This window comes from Notolepis coatsorum (genome assembly GCF_963971535.1).
Source record: "Notolepis coatsorum genome assembly, chromosome: 11".
Lineage (NCBI taxonomy): Eukaryota > Metazoa > Chordata > Actinopteri > Aulopiformes > Paralepididae > Notolepis > Notolepis coatsorum.
The window spans coordinates 121,645,038-121,657,491 of NC_140175.1; the positions used below are offsets into that span (position 1 = coordinate 121,645,038).

General features: G+C 41.9%; 1 protein-coding gene across 1 annotated transcript in view; it reads left to right on the forward strand.

The window, feature by feature from the left end:
• pkn3 (protein kinase N3) overlaps window positions 1–12,454 on the forward strand; it is a 229,440-nt gene that overhangs the window by 124,229 nt on the left and 92,757 nt on the right. Inside the window, exons 9-10 of the mRNA XM_084324775.1 lie at window positions 3,176–3,319; window positions 11,249–11,324. Of these exons, the coding sequence (XP_084180901.1) occupies window positions 3,176–3,319; window positions 11,249–11,324 (220 nt within the window). The remainder of the gene's footprint in view (window positions 1–3,175; window positions 3,320–11,248; window positions 11,325–12,454) is intronic.

A 12,454-nucleotide genomic window follows, 5' to 3' on the forward strand; every position in this document is an offset into this window, starting at 1 on the left:
GTCCGATCCCCACCCACCAGCTTCCCACCCCCTAATACTGCCAATTGTATTAGTATGAACGACCAGCCAAGCTGGTAGCAATGCAGAGAGCTGGGCTCGAACCCAGCATCTCCTGCATTAGTGGCGAGCGCCTTGCCCACTGCGCCACTTAGCCGCCCTCTAATCGCATCCCACTTTTTTAAATCCAGAAAATGTAATACATTTCCAATAATGTAATTATATTGTATTACATTATCCGTAAAAGGTTATTACAATATCAGTCAAACATTTTACAATATCAGTTAAAATAAAGTTATTATTAATATAAATCAGACATTTTATTACATTATTGGTTACGTTATTACATTATTGTGAAATTACAGATTACATTATCGTTGTTACAGGGGGTTAAGAACACTTGATGAAGGGGTGCCCTACTGCCCTCGTGGCGCACCACGTTAGTGCACCCTAACGTAGTGCACCTACTGCCCTACTGCCCTACTGCCCTACTGCCCTCGTGGCGCACCACGTTAGTGCACCCTAACGTAGTGCACCTACTGCCCTACTGCCCTACTGCCCTACGCGGCCGTCCCGGGTTCGCTTCCCGCTCCCGGTGACATTTGTCGCATTTCTTCCGTGCCTCTTCTCCCGTTCATCCTCTCCTCATCTGTCGGTCATGTCTGACCATGAAAAGCAATAAATGCTAAAAAAGAAATCTTAAAAAAAAAAGAACACTTGATGAATCAGACCTTAATTTCTCGTATGCAATTTTCTCCAGATATTTAAGAGAAAAATTACATAATTTTAATTTAAGAGAATGTTTACTTGGAACTCACTTGTCAAAAAGACTGGTATGGTCCTTTTAAGACCAGGCCATGGGTTGTTCAGGCTGAATATCAGAACAGCACAGTGGTTTGGATGTGCAGAGAGCACTCTGGCGAGCGTCTCTGTGTAATCCCACCGCTAATCCTTCCAACATTCGCACTAATCTGAAAGCCTTGCCCATAAAAGCCCAATATTGGTGCTTCTCCCACCACCGCTGCCTTCTGCCACCACCGCTGCCTTCTCCCACCACTGCTGCTGCCTTCTCCCACTGCTGCTGCCTTCTCCCACCACTGCTGCTGCCTTCTCCCACCACCGCTGCCTTCTCCCACCACTGCTGCTGCCTTCTCCCACCACCGCTTTCTGACTGTCAGCCTCCTGGTTCTACAGTAGTGATAAAGAGTCTACTCCAAGGGGAAGACCACACAGGACAGTTCAGTCAGTATGTTCTTCCTGTGCTCCAGGACAGTTCAGTCAGTATGTTCTTCCTGTGCCCCAGGACAGTTCAGTCAGTATGTTCTTCCTGTGCCCCAGGACAGTTCAGTCAGTATGTTCTTCCTGTGCCCCAGGACAGTTCAGTCAGTATGTTCTTCCTGTGCCCCAGGACAGTTTAGTCAGTATGTTCTTCCTGTGTCTCAGGACAGTTCAGTCAGTATGTTCTTCCTGTGCTCCAGGACAGTTCAGTCAGTATGTTCTTCCTGTGTCTCAGGACAGTTCAGTCAGTATGTTCTTCCTGTGTCTCAGGACAGTTCAGTCAGTATGTTCTTCCTGAGGACAGTTCAGTCAGTATGTTCTTCCTGTGTCTCAGGACAGTTCAGTCAGTATGTTCTTCCTGTGGACAGTTCAGTCAGTATGTTCTTCCTGTGCCCCAGGACAGTTCAGTCAGTATGTTCTTCCTGTGCCCCAGGACAGTTCAGTCAGTATGTTCTTCCTGTGCCCCAGGACAGTTCAGTCAGTATGTTCTTCCTGTGTCTCAGGACAGTTCAGTCAGTATGTTCTTCCTGTGTCCCAGGACAGTTCAGTCAGTATGTTCTTCCTGAGCCCCAGGACAGTTCAGTCAGTATGTTCTTCCTGTGCCCCAGGACAGTTCAGTCAGTATGTTCTTCCTGTGTCCCAGGACAGTTCAGTCAGTATGTTCTTCCTGTGCCCTAGGACAGTTCAGTCAGTATGTTCCTCCTGTGTCCCAGGACAGTTCAGTCAGTATGTTCTTCCTGAGCCCCAGGACAGTTCAGTCAGTATGTTCTTCCTGTGTCCCAGGACAGTTCAGTCAGTATGTTCTTCCTGTGTCCCAGGACAGTTCAGTCAGTATGTTCTTCCTGAGCCCCAGGACAGTTCAGTCAGTATGTTCTTCCTGTGCTCCAGGACACTTCAGTCAGTATATTCTTCCTGTGCTCCAGGACAGTTCAGTCAGTATGTTCTTCCTGTGCCCCAGGACAGTTCAGTCAGTATGTTCTTCCTGTGCCCCAGGACAGTTCAGTCAGTATGTTCTTCCTGTGTCCCAGGACAGTTCAGTCAGTATGTTCTTCCTGTGCCCCAGGACAGTTCAGTCAGTATGTTCTTCCTGTGTCCCAGGACAGTTCAGTCAGTATGTTCTTCCTGTGCTCCAGGACAGTTCAGTCAGTATGTTCTTCCTGTGTCTCAGGACAGTTCAGTCAGTATGTTATTCCTGAGGACAGTTCAGTCAGTATGTTCTTCCTGTGTCTCAGGACAGTTCAGTCAGTATGTTCTTCCTGTGTCTCAGGACAGTTCAGTCAGTATGTTCTTCCTGTGTCTCAGGACAGTTCAGTCAGTATGTTATTCCTGAGGACAGTTCAGTCAGTATGTTATTCCTGAGGACAGTTCAGTCAGTATGTTCTTCCTGAGGACAGTTCAGTCAGTATGTTCTTCTTCCTGTGCCCCAGAGGTCAGAGGTCAACCCTCCAGGTGATGTTACTGGGATGTAGAATATGGAGCTGCTCCAAATACAATGGGCCAGTTGTCTCCTTTGTAGGATTTGTCCCTTGGTACGATTGAAACGTCTGAGTGCTGTTGACCTGTCGTACCGAGTGGGTTGACCTGTCGTACCGAGTGGGTTGACCTGTCGTACCGAGTGGGTTGACCTGTCGTACCGAGTGGGTTGACCTGTCGTACCGAGTGGGTGGCCATGTTGTTGATTGAAAGGGCTCTTTAACCCTTTCACTGCCGCACTACCAAACAGTTAACCCGTTCACTGTGACAATACACAGAAGGTTAACCCTTTCACTGCCACACTACAGAAGGTTAACCCTTTACTATCACACTACCGACGGTAACCATAAGGGATTTGGGGAATTAATGTAAATCACATTGACTGTGGAGAGGAGGAATGAAAGCCTGTGTCTCTCTGTGTCCCCAGTCCAGGGAGCTGGAGATGGCCGTGTACTGGAGGGACTGGCGCTCGCTGTGTGGCGTCAAGTTCCTCCGTCTGGAAGACTTCCTGGACAACCAGCGACACAGCATGTGCCTCTACCTGGAGCCCCAGGGCACCCTGTTCACTGAGGTACTGTAGCCTCTACCTGGAGCCCCAGGGCACCCTGTTCACTGAGGTACTGTAGCCTCTACCTGGAGCCCCAGGGCACCCTGTTCACTGAGGTACTGTAGCCTCTACCTGGAGCCCCAGGGCACCCTGTTCACTGAGGTACTGTAGCCTCTACCTGGAGCCCCAGGGCACCCTGTTCACTGAGGTACTGTAGCCTCTACCTGGAGCCCCAGGGCACCCTGTTCACTGAGGTACTGTAGCCTCTATCTGGAGCCCCAGGGCACCCTGTTCACTGAGGTACTGTAGCCTCTACCTGGAGCCCCAGGGCACCCTGTTCACTGAGGTACTGTAGCCTCTACCTGGAGCCCCAGGGCACCCTGTTCACTGAGGTACTGTAGCCTCTTGATCTGGTTTTGGTATCGGATAGGACCAGGATAAGCAAAAGTGGAGTAGTAGAATATACTATCAGTGACCATTCCATGATCTTTGTGACTAGGAAGATACAGAGAAATATATTTAAGTGTCACAATACAGTGAAAATTAGGTCTCTGAAAAACTACAGCAAAGCTGCTCTCATCGAGTGTTTTAATAATGTAGATTGGGCAACTGTACTGAAATGTAATAATATTGATAACGCCTGGATATGTTTTAAATCTATTTTTCTAAATGTAGTGGAGAAACTAGCACCAAGCAAAGTGGTAAGGATCAAGCGTAGAACAGAGCCCTGGGTTACTGATGACATTTTAAAACTGATACATTTAAGAAATCTAAGTTTTTCAAAATTTAAGAAATCAATGGATAATTCAGACTACCAAGAGTTTAAGAAACTAAGAAGTGAAGCGAACAGGGAGATTATGAAAAAAAAAAAAAAAAAAATCCCACTTTTCTGAAAAGATAGTCGAATACAGGAACAACCCCAGTAAATTGTGGAAATCATTAAAGGATCTAGGCTACAGCAAAAGGCTAAAAACCAAACCTAGCAGCCTTAGTTTGAACCACGAGGGTAAATTGACCTCAGACAAAAAAGAGGTGGCGGAGGGGCTGAACACGTACTTTACATCAGTGGCAAGTAATCTGGTAAAAGATCTCCCACAGCATTCAGGGCGTTTTGGAGAAGCACAGGTTAATGAGTATTACTCACAACTAGAGCTGCAAGAGGACTCCTTTTCTTTTAGTAAAGTGACAGAGAGCGCAGTCCTCAAGAGACTAAATCAACTTAATTCCAGTAAAGTGACAGGATTAGATCAGATGCCTGCTAGGTTTCTTAACGACGCAGCAGAGAGCATCACACCTGCTATTACCCACCTAATCAATCTCTCCATTGAGCATGGGAAGGTACCAGCAGATCTAAAGAGTGCTAGAGTAATCCCACTCTATAAGAAAGGTAATAAGTCAGACAAGGGTAACTATAGACCAATTAGCATTTTAAGTATACTATCAAAAGTCATGGAAAAAATCATTCATGAACAGATCAATACATATTTAGTGAGTAACAATATCCTATTTGAGCATCAGTCAGGCTTTAGACAATCTCATTCCACTGAGACTTGTCTGGTGTATTTGACTGACTGCATCAGAAAGGAGATTGATGCAAAGAAATTCTGTGGAATGATCATGTTGGACCTACAAAAGGCCTTTGATACGGTTGACCATAGTGTCCTTTTATTTAAATTGAAGGCGATTGGGTTTAGTTGGTCAGCGTTGAACTGGGTCACCTCATATCTATCAGGCAGGTCTCAGATGGTAGATGTAAACGGGACCTACTCCTCAGCCAAGGCGATCACCTGCGGGGTGCCTTAAGGGAGTGTCCTGGGGCCGCTCTTCTTTCTCATTTACATAAATGATATGAAGAATGCCTGTTCATCAGACCTTTTTCTTTATGCGGATGACTCAGCTATTCTGGTCTCCCATAAGGACTTGGCAGTAGTGGAGAGGACCCTTAGTGAGGAGCTATCAAATGTGCAGATATGGCTGTCAGATAACAAACTATCTCTTCATTTAGGAAAAACAGAGGCCATCCTGTTTGGATCAAAGAAACGGCTTGGTAAAGATATTGAAATGAAGGTAAGAGTAGGTGAGAAGCAAATAACAAACAAGGATTCTGTTGTATATCTAGGCTGCATACTGGACAAACACCTTACAGGAGAGGCCATGGCTAAAAAAGCCCACACTAAAATCTGCCAGAAAACAAAATTCCTAGCTAGACAAGGGAAACTACTGGACCAGGCAACACTTAAAATGCTAGCGGGCGCATTAGTACAGAGTCACTTTGACTATGCTGCCACCTCCTGGTTCAGTGGCGCTCCACAGGTCCTGAAAAATAAACTTCAGACAGCTCAAAACAAATTAATTAGAGTAGTCCTTAAACTACCTCCACGCACTCACCTAGGGCCAACTTTCTTTAGGCAACTAAACTGGCTTCCGGTCAATAAAAGGGTAATTCACATCAAATTAGGTCTCACACACAAGATAGTTCAAAATACAGGTCCGAAATATCTATCTAATTATTTTAATCGATTCCGTGACAATCATTCATACTCTACTAGAAGGAGCAGTACGGATTTTATTCTGCCAAGATTTAACTCCCTAATGGGCACAAATACATTTTTATATTCTGCAGCACTGGAGTGGAACAAGCTTCCAGTGGCCCTGAAAAACATCGAAGAGGGGGGAAGTTTTAGACGTGCCACAAAGAAATGGCTAGCCAGTGAAGCATAGAATAGCCATAGGAAGGAGAGGGTAGGAAGTGCTTTTTTTTGTATGGGGTTGCTATTATGTTTTATTCTGTTTTTTATTATGATGATCTTTGTTTTATTATGATGCTCTATGTTTTATTATGATGCTCTATGTTTTATTATGATGCTCTATGTTTTTATTATGATGCTCTGTTTTAGTATGTTTTATTATGATGCTCTATGTTTTATGATGTCTGTCCATGTCCAAAATCAGGGACCATGATGGAAATAAGTGCTTGCACTTTCTCATGTTTTTATCCCTTGGATGCTGTCTTTTACTCCACAATAAAAATCAATCAATCAATCAATTCTACCTGGAGCCCCAGGGCACCCTGTTCACTGAGGTACTGTAGCCTCTACCTGGAGCCCCAGGGCACCCTGTTCACTGAGGTACTGTAGCCTCTACCTGGAGCCCCAGGGCACCCTGTTCACTGAGGTACTGTAGCCTCTACCTGGAGCCCCAGGGCACCCTGTTCACTGAGGTACTGTAGCCTCTACCTGGAGCCCCAGGGCACCCTGTTCACTGAGGTACTGTAGCCTCTACCTGGAGCCCCAGGGCACCCTGTTCACTGAGGTACTGTAGCCTCTACCTGGAGCCCCAGGGCACCCTGTTCACTGAGGTACTGAGGAATACTGTATACTGTAGGAATACTGTGTACTGTAGGAATACTGTGTACTGTAGGAATACTGTAGGAATACTGTGTACTGTAGGAATACTGTGTACTGTAGGAATACTGTGTACTGTAGGAATACTGTAGGAATACTGTGTACTGTAGGAATACTGTGTACTGTAGGAATACTGTATACTGTAGGAATACTGTGTACTGTAGGAATACTGTGGGAATACTGTGTACTCTAGGAATACTGTATACTGTAGGAATACTGTGTACTGTAGGAATACTGTGGGAATACTGTGTACTGTAGGAATACTGTAGGAATACTGTGGGAATACTGTGTACTGTAGGAATACTGTAGGAATACTGTGTACTGTAGTAATACTGTGTACTGTAGGAATACTGTGTACTGTAGGAATACTGTAGGAATACTGTGGGAATACTGTGTACTGTAGGAATACTGTAGGAATACTGTATACTGTAGGAATACTGTAGGAATACTGTGTACTGTAGGAATACTGTAGTAATACTGTAGGAATACTGTGTACTGTAGGAATACTGTAGTAATACTGTAGGAATACTGTAGGAATACTGTGTACTGTAGTAATACTGTAGGAATACTGTGTACTGTAGTAATACTGTAGGAATACTGTGTACTGTAGAAATACTGTGTACTGTAGTAATATTGTGTACTGTAGTAATACTGTGTACTGTATGAATACTGTAGGAATACTGTGTACTGTAGGAATACTGTAGGAATACTGTGGGAATACTGTGTACTGTAGGAATACTGTAGGAATACTGTGTACTGTAGGAATACTGTAGGAATACTGTGTACTGTAGGAATACTGTAGTAATACTGTAGGAATACTGTGTACTGTAGGAATACTGTAGTAATACTGTAGGAATACTGTGTACTGTAGGAATACTGTAGTAATACTGTAGGAATACTGTAGGAATACTGTGTACTGTAGTAATACTGTAGGAATACTGTGTACTGTAGTAATACTGTAGGAATACTGTGTACTGTAGAAATACTGTGTACTGTAGTAATATTGTGTACTGTAGTAATACTGTGTACTGTATGAATACTGTAGGAATACTGTGTACTGTAGGAATACTGTAGGAATACTGTGTACTGTAGGAATACTGTGTACTGTAGGAATACTGTGTACTGTAGGAATACTGTAGGAATACTGTGTACTGTAGGAATACTGTGTACTGTAGGAATACTGTGTACTGTAGGAATACTGTGTACTGTAGTAATACTGTAGGAATACTGTGTACTGTAGGAATACTGTAGTAATACTGTAGGAATACTGTGTACTGTAGGAATACTGTAGTAATACTGTAGGAATACTGTGTACTGTAGGAATACTGTAGGAATACTGTGTACTGTAGTAATACTGTAGGAATACTGTGTACTGTAGGAATACTGTAGGAATACTGTAGTAATACTGTATGAATACTGTGTACTGTAGGAATACTGTGTACTGTAGGAATACTGTGTACTGTAGGAATACTGTAGGAATACTGTGTACTGTAGTAATACTGTGTACTGTAGGAATACTGTGTACTGTAGGAATACTGTAGGAATACTGTGTACTGTAGGAATACTGTGTACTGTAGTAATACTGTAGTAATACTGTAGGAATACTGTAGTAATACTGTAGGAATACTGTAGGAATACTGTAGGAATACTGTGTACTGTAGGAATACTGTGTACTGTAGGAATACTGTATACTGTAGGAATACTGTGTACTGTAGGAATACTGTGTACTGTAGGAATACTGTATACTGTAGGAATACTGTGTACTGTAGGAATACTGTGGGAATACTGTGTACTCTAGGAATACTGTATACTGTAGGAATACTGTGTACTGTAGGAATACTGTGGGAATACTGTGTACTGTAGGAATACTGTGGGAATACTGTGTACTGTAGGAATACTGTGTACTGTAGGAATACTGTGTACTGTAGGAATACTGTGGGAATACTGTGTACTGTAGGAATACTGTAGGAATACTGTGTACTGTAGGAATACTGTAGGAATACTGTGTACTGTAGGAATACTGTAGGAATACTGTAGGAATACTGTGTACTGTAGGAATACTGTGTACTGTAGGAATACTGTAGGAATACTGTGTACTGTAGGAATACTGTGTACTGTAGGAATACTGTAGTAATACTGTAGGAATACTGTGTACTGTAGGAATACTGTAGTAATACTGTAGGAATACTGTAGGAATACTGTGTACTGTAGTAATACTGTAGGAATACTGTGTACTGTAGTAATACTGTAGGAATACTGTGTACTGTAGGAATACTGTGTACTGTAGTAATATTGTGTACTGTAGTAATACTGTGTACTGTAGGAATACTGTGTACTGTAGGAATACTGTAGGAATACTGTAGGAATACTGTGTACTGTAGGAATACTGTAGGAATACTGTGTACTGTAGGAATACTGTGTACTGTAGGAATACTGTGTACTGTAGGAATACTGTGTACTGTAGTAATACTGTAGGACTACTGTGTACTGTAGGAATACTGTAGTAATACTGTAGGAATACTGTGTACTGTAGGAATACTGTAGGAATACTGTAGTAATACTGTAGTAATACTGTAGTAATACTGTAGGAATACTGTGTACTGTAGGAATACTGTGTACTGTAGGAATACTGTAGGAATACTGTAGGAATACTGTGTACTGTAGGAATACTGTAGGTATACTGTAGTAATACTGTAGTAATACTGTAGGAATACTGTGTACTGTAGGAATACTGTAGGAATACTGTGTACTGTAGTAATACTGTAGGAATACTGTGTACTGTAGGAATACTGTGTACTGTAGGAATACTGTAGGAATACTGTGTACTGTAGGAATACTGTAGGAATACTGTGTACTGTAGGAATACTGTGTACTGTAGGAATACTGTAGGAATACTGTGTACTGTAGGAATACTGTAGGAATACTGTAGGAATACTGTGTACTGTAGGAATACTGTAGGAATACTGTGTACTGTAGGAATACTGTGTACTGTAGGAATACTGTAGGAATACTGTAGTAATACTGTAGGAATACTGTAGGAATACTGTGTACTGTAGGAATACTGTAGGAATACTGTAGGAATACTGTGTACTGTAGGAATACTGTAGGAATACTGTGTACTGTAGGAATACTGTAGGAATACTGTGTACTGTAGTAATACTGTGTACTGTAGGAATACTGTGTACTGTAGTAATACTGTGTACTGTAGGAATACTGTAGGAATACTGTGTACTGTAGGAATACTGTAGGAATACTGTGTACTGTAGGAATACTGTGTACTGTAGGAATACTGTAGGAATACTGTGTACTGTAGGAATACTGTAGGAATACTGTAGGAATACTGTGTACTGTAGTAATACTGTGTACTGTAGTAATACTGTGTACTGTAGGAATACTGTGTACTGTAGGAATACTGTAGGAATACTGTGTACTGTAGGAATACTGTAGGAATACTGTGTACTGTAGGAATACTGTAGGAATACTGTGTATACTGTAGTAATACTGTACTGTATAGTGTAGTAATACTGTAGTAATACTGTAGGAATACTATATACTGTAGGAATACTGTACTGTATACTGTAGTAATACTGCTGTTCACTGAGGTACTTTATACCACACTCAACTAGAGTTTTAACATTCGCTTAACGATTATGGTTAAGACATACCTAAGCATACATATACATAAATATCCACATCATCCCTCTGAATGTTTGTTTTAACTTTTTTTCAAATTCAAGATTCAAGAGGTTTATTTGTCACATACATACCAGGGCATACAGTGAAATGTGGGTGGCCATGCCCGCTTTGATTGTGCAATAATACTAAATAATAAAATAGACACAATAAACAGGTAATAAAATAGACATAAAATAGACATGATAAAGTCCTGAGATAGTGCAATACAATGTTAGCTATGGTTTTACGCTATATCCTTATGCTATACTTGCTATTTCTAAACTATACTATACAAGAACATCAGTTATTTCCTTAAAGTGGCCTTTATTTTCCTCGTTCCTTTAAGTGACCTTTCCATTTTGTTTAATGTGACCGTTTGTGTGTGAGCGAATGCAGCATGTGTGTTGTGTGTGTGTATGTGTGTGCTCATGTGTGTGCTCATGTGTACTTGTGTGTGAAGAGTTCAGTGTTCTGATGGCCTGGGGGAAGAAGCTGAGCCGAAGTCTCTCTGTCCTAGTTGCTGGTGTGCGCAGGCGTTTGCCTGACCGCAGCAGCTTGAACAGGCTGTTATTGGGGTGGTGAGGGTCTTTCATTATTCTGCAGGCTCTGGATTTGCACCACCTCACCTGTTATATAAGACCTGCAGGGGTGGTAGTGCAATACCCATAGTACGCTCGGCTGAGCGCACCACTCTCTGTAGGGCCTTCTTGTCCTGTGCCGTGCTGTTTCCATACCAGGCAGTGATGTTTCCAGTCAAGGTGCTCTCTACAGCCCCGGAATAGAAGGAGTGGAGTATCTTCCCCGATACTCTCAACTTCTTGTTTCTTGTATTGCCAGGTGTTTGTTGACCTCCTCTTCCTTTGTTGTCTTCCAGGTAAAATTCATCAACCCTGTCATCGAACGGCACCCCAAACTGCAGAGACAGAAGCGCATCTTTCCTAAAGAGAAAGGTAGTTAGCATGTCGGGCAGCGTTCCTCACTGAAACCAATGGGCACGGCTAGCAGTATGCTTGTTGCTAGCTTGTTGCTAGCTGTGCCCCACTGTTTGAATGACTAATGCAAACATGGCAAACAAGCTATTTTTAGGGAAACTAAAGGACAAACATAGAAGCTTTTTTACGTCAGTGTTGCATTCTAAGTATCAGAGTATTTGAAAGGTGCAATGTGCAGTATTTAGTTTACAAAACATATTTACTATACATGTCATTTCTAGAACTATTCTATCTTATTTAATCATCGAGCCAAACGTACATCTAGGAAATACTTTTGTAATAATAATAATAATAATAATAATAATAATAATAATAATAATAATAATAATAATAATATGTTAACACATTAACTGCCGCGCAGTTTGCCCCTGTCATACCACTCTCTGCCACCACTCTAAGCCTATGGAGATGTTTACCTTCTTTGCAGGGCTATAACTTTTTAAATTGTATTGCTAAATTGACATTACTATGGCCCATTCAACATCGATTATCTATCGTTCAGGATGTAGGAACGTTATACTTTTTCATTCATAGATTCATACGAAAATACCTTCTAGAATATAAATATGTTTTTATCATTTTCTGCAGTAATTCCTAGAACGCTAGTTATAGGCCTAAATGCATAATATAGATTATCGATTGCAGTTTATTCGTGATACACGCTATTAGGGATGTCCCGATCACATTTCTTTGCTCCCGATCCGATCCCGATCATGTGATTTTGAGTATCTACCGATACCGATCTTTCCCAATCCGATCAACAAATTTTTTTTTTTTTTTTTTTTTTTTTATTATTTTGTATCCCAATTTCTCACATTACATTCACCCTGAATGTTGACGTTATCCAGGTGAAAAGTTAACTTCATTCAAGCGAGGCATTGCAATCCTTGACATAAATAATTTGATGTATAATTAAATCAAAGGAAATGCGTTTGGGTCTGAGAGTGTGGCTAGTCTGCCGTTCTGCAGCTGGATACTATTGGTTTGTTTTGGCAAAATTCTTCTGCTCTGTGTGACAATAAATAAATTAATGATGATATGCAATTTAAAACCAAAACTAAGGCCTCAATATGAGTTTAAGACGTGAA